This window comes from Nestor notabilis, unplaced genomic scaffold (genome assembly GCF_000696875.1).
Source record: "Nestor notabilis isolate BGI_N333 unplaced genomic scaffold, ASM69687v1 scaffold12025, whole genome shotgun sequence".
Lineage (NCBI taxonomy): Eukaryota > Metazoa > Chordata > Aves > Psittaciformes > Psittacidae > Nestor > Nestor notabilis.
The window spans coordinates 24,638-29,469 of NW_009929149.1; the positions used below are offsets into that span (position 1 = coordinate 24,638).

Below are 4,832 nucleotides of genomic sequence, written 5' to 3' on the forward strand. Positions count from 1 at the left end.
ACTAGCTGTTTGATGAAAAGAGGCTGGAAGAGGAGAAGAAGCAAGAAAGAATTTCTCTCTAGTACATGAAGGAAAAGGTGGCAAACCCAGGAGTGCAGCTGGCAGGGAAAGCAAAAGAGTCTGTGATGGTGACCTGATGGGTCCATCTTGACCATCTCTATGGGCTGCAGGAGTCCCCAGCTGACACAGATGCAGCTGGCACAGCTTCACACACAGGCCATCACAGCAGGAAGGAGCAGGGCAGGATGGAAAGGGGCTTTAACAGGTGATACGGGACAAACTCTTACTTCAGTTGCCAACAGACTGGACCAGACAGTATCCAGCACAGCCCAGACATAGCCATTAAACCTCCCCCTTATCACACAAAATCAATGCAATTTGTTGCAATTGGTAATATCCTGCAAATATTCCACAGTTTCCTGAACAGATGTTGTCAATTGTTTCAAATTAAGCATTGTTTTTAGAGCTTGCAGCTTGTAAATGCTGTGATTAAAAATTCAACATTAGCTCTGAAGTGGATTTTAGTGCAAAGATCAGTTAGTTGACCCAGAAAACCATATGCAGGAGCTGAGATCTGTAGACAGGAGTTCAAAGCCATTTTCGCTTCACCATCCTTTGTGATACACAGCCTTAGAAACATGTTGCACCCTGGCTCAGCTGCCTGCTCAGTGGTGGTTCAGAATGCCAGTGGACTGAGCTGACAGATTAGACAAGAAACCCCACCGTGCATCCTGCTTTAAACAAGCAAACCAGCTGCGTCATTACCAGGAGTGAAAATGAGCTGTAGGCTGAAGACTGGATCAGAAATAGCATTTCCAGTTACTGAGACAGCAGGCAGAATGAGAATTGGCAGGTAAGGACAAATGTCATAAAATAGTTTGTCCTGAAAGCTGTTGCCCAAGGCTGGCATTTCTAGATACAGCTAGTGAATGCAAGACCTGTTTCTCATTAAAGGAAATGGCCAGCATGGTATGAAAATCAGGTCCCTCACAACACAGCTCAATTTGAACACCGACAACCTGAAGCACTGAAAATCATGACATTTTAGAAATATGTGGCCTAAGCAAATTCTGGAAAAAATACCTGTTTGTGTTGATTAATGAGTGGCATTTCCATGTCCTGGCTGGGAGATGCCATCAGTTGGCGGCGCTGTGGTGCAGCAGCAGATGCCTTCTGCTTGTTTCTGCACATGCACACCAGAAAGAAAAGGCAGGCAATAACCAGAGGAATGGCTATGCTGGGTACCAGGATGTATAGGATTCCCATTTTACTGCTGTCACGTGGACCTGTCAGGCACAGAAATGTTCATTGTTTACAGTAAGTAATTTTAATGCATCCTATAGTAAAGAAACAAAACAAACACAAAAGCGAACAACTACAGTAGAAAGAATAAATATATATAACAAACTAAATCTCACTTCTCATTGGCAGAGATATTATTTGTTCTGAACTTGCTAGAATTAAAGTGCCTTTATGTTACAGTGAAAGACACGAAAGATCCATCAATATACTTCATAATACTTTTATAGAACCTTCTTCTTGATACTTAGAGAATCTAGGAAAGCATAGTGATGGCCAAAATTTTCACTGGAACTGCCCAGGATGTTTTCTGCAATCCATGGTTTTGCTATTCATAGCTACTGCTTTCAGCCATCCACATCTTTACATTATGTTACATGCAAGGTAGACATTTATTAAAAATGTCAAATCAAGTTGCTGTAAAAAAGTGAAGTAACTAAGAAATTTCCTCAATTTTGAGCACTCTTAAATATCCAAGCAATCTGTAATACAACCACTGTCAGGCTTCCATGATACATGTGTTGCTGTAGGAAACATGCTTTTGTTTCTAATGAACCACAGTTACTAAGTTGCTTTGTCATGTCCAAAGACTGTTACCACTGTAACAGCTCCAGAGCAAAGGCTGCACCAATACAGTGACGTGAGTGGGACAGTATTAAGCTACGAGAGCTCTGCTTTTCATTTTTACTATCAGTAGTGCAGTACAGAGCCACTACCAGATAGCATGGGACTTTTCTGATAAGATCATGTTTTACATTATCTCTGCTTCCGCATTTCACACCTTTTCCTTCCAACCAAGCATAGTGCTCTATCTCCCTCTACAGGATCTAAAAATCCTTGCTGCCTGCAAGATACCATTGAATAGCATGAGCAAACCAAGCATACAGGTAGTAACTACGTCAAGACTGGCGTTTGACAAGCTAGAATACAAACTGCAGCAGTGTTGTTAATTATTACAAACTGCAGCAGTATTGTTAATTATTACCTCAGCTTAAGCACATAATACATAAAAGTGTCACAGTATCTTAGTTACAAGCTCTGATCTCCAGAAAACACAAAATGCCTACCACATAAAACAAGGGTGCTGCATTACAGCATAGCATTTGAAACCATAACCCTCCTGAGTGAATTTTACTTTTAAAAATAGGGAACATTCAAAATTACACATGATTCGGGACAGTAGGGGGAAAAAAGAAAGAGAATACATACTACAAGAAGGTATGTCACACAGTTCCATGCGTACGTTTTTGTTCTTTGTAAAACACCATGGCCCATCCATCTGACCTCCAGGATTTCTACAATACGCATGTCCTCCACCTATCTCTGGAAACTGTGTGCTCGTCAGATCATGGTTGTGGGGACTCTGGGAGTCCCAGAGTTGGCATGTGTGGCCAGACTTAGTAACGCTGACAGTCCCTCTGTAGTCTGCTCCAGAACCATTGTAGCACTGATGATCTGCAACACAGGGATTGACAAAACGTTGCGAATAACAAAACAATCAAGGCCAGCAAGACCAAAAGGGTTTTAATGCAGAGATCATGTATGCAAAAAGTGCTTGAACTCAGGTACTTCGGGATTTAAATGAAAGCTGTGGGATTTGAAATTTCCATTCTGAGGGTATCTGTACAATGTTTCTACCCATCCTGTGTAGGTGAAGAAAGACAATTACACTCCATGCTTAATTTATAGGATTATATTCTTCTGGATTTCCATATAGAAAGGATGCACATTAAAAGATTAATTTCTTAACAGATTTTCCAGTAAATTTTCCACAGTCTTTTTGAGGTTTACTGATAGGTGAGCATAACTCAAAAATAGCTGCACGGAGGGACTCAATCAGAAAGGCAAAGACTGAGCCAGAGGTGGGGCAGGCATGTGGGAAGGGAAGCCTGAAATGCACAGTAAATCTGAGTCAAATCAGCTGTGTGAATACTAAGTTTTATAACCCAAGGTGGTTGACATAACCCTTTTCAGTACTCAGCAGCATCCTTTAAACTTCCTCACCATCCTAACTATATCTTACAACAGTGCAAGATTATGGTGAGTATTTACATGTTAAAAAATAGCAGCATCCAGTATATCAGTACTTTCTTTACAAAAATCATTACTATAAAAATACTGCCTCTCAGACCCAACCTGAGGAAGCCATAACTCCTACAATTTCCCAGTGATGAAACACTTGGACTTACATCGGCTGAGCCTTTCCGCGGGGATTCCAATCCTTATGCAGTTGGCAGCTTCCAAGGTATCAGGTCTTGGGAGATCCTCGCACTTGGGCAACTGTAGCTGCATCAAGATGAGGGGGTTTGACCTAGCAATGTTGTACTCCTGTCTACAGAGATCATTCTCCAGAACTTCACATTCATCCCTGCACAGCTCCCGTGGCTTAGGCATCCGAGAACGCTCGTCGCACAGGGGAAACACAAAGTGGCAGAAGGATGGTATAGCGAACTGTGAACACTGATCAGACAAATGTGTGGAAGTGCCAATCATGGTAAATGCAGCTGCAAAGGAACAAAAATACTGCTTAAGTATTAATTCACAAAAAGCATGAAAATTTTTTGTGTAATTTGCCTTCTATAACTTTTGTTTTTCTTGAGGGTCTGAGCAGCGTGGAAATGAGGTAATTTCTGCTGTAAAGGAGAGCTGACAAATGCAGAAAGCAAGCCCAGCATTCTAGTGTCCCTCTGACATCTGAACAGAGCTTGTAGGACCTCAGTTTACCTAAGTGACTAGCACTGAGCAAACTGTTGGCGGTTGACTAATTTCAACTTGAAAGGATAAAGAGCGAAGGCAAGATACATCTGCCAGGATGCTAACATGTATTTCCTAAGTAAGTTCCTAATTAGGAAAAATCTGAACAAGGATCACCTAGCTTCTTCCTCCTGTAGAAATTCTGACAAGTGTTTTTCAAGTTTTAACAGGCAAAAGGAAGTGTGCCATTGGTATTTGGGGAGATATTAATAGACATGGGAAGCCTAACAGGCAGCAGTTTGGGAAATAATGAATGTAATCAATCCCAGCATACTGATCACATTAAGATGAATGTCTTAGTGAACTAGGGACTTAATCCTCCCCTGAGGTCTCAGCATCTACACACTAATGTTTATCTGAAAGGTTCCTTGCACATTGCAAAACAAAGACCAGTGTGCATGTGTGTCATGTATCTGGGAATGAATCAAGCTGTAAATGCAGAAACATTCACTGACAATTTGGAAAGCATCATTTCTGAGTGAGGCTTGCTAGACTGCATGTTCCACCAACGCACACTGTAAAAAGAGAGGAAATGAGAAGCTGAAGTAATTCAGCAGTCTTTTTACAACCTAGAAATCAATTCTTTCCCTCTTGTCCAGCTTTCTCCTTCCAACCATCCACTTCCTGCTGCCACCTGCTAGCAGACTGTCTCCTGTTTCCTCCTAAACACCACACATGCAGCAAGCAGCCCCAACTCCAGCCTTTTGTACTGTTTACACCTCTGCTTATTTTAATACATAAATACTAACACAGGAATATAACCATCTATCCGTCATGTA

At 41.5% G+C, this 4,832-nt stretch overlaps 1 protein-coding gene across 1 annotated transcript in view; it reads right to left on the minus strand.

Annotated features, from left to right (window-relative positions):
• ROR2 (receptor tyrosine kinase-like orphan receptor 2) overlaps positions 1-4,832 on the minus strand; it is a gene marked incomplete at its 5' end in the record, with an annotated part of 9,850 nt that overhangs the window by 2,513 nt on the left and 2,505 nt on the right. The window contains 3 exons of the mRNA XM_010014862.1: positions 1,084-1,286; positions 2,509-2,754; positions 3,489-3,803. Coding sequence (XP_010013164.1) covers positions 1,084-1,286; positions 2,509-2,754; positions 3,489-3,803 — 764 coding nt within the window. The remainder of the gene's footprint in view (positions 1-1,083; positions 1,287-2,508; positions 2,755-3,488; positions 3,804-4,832) is intronic.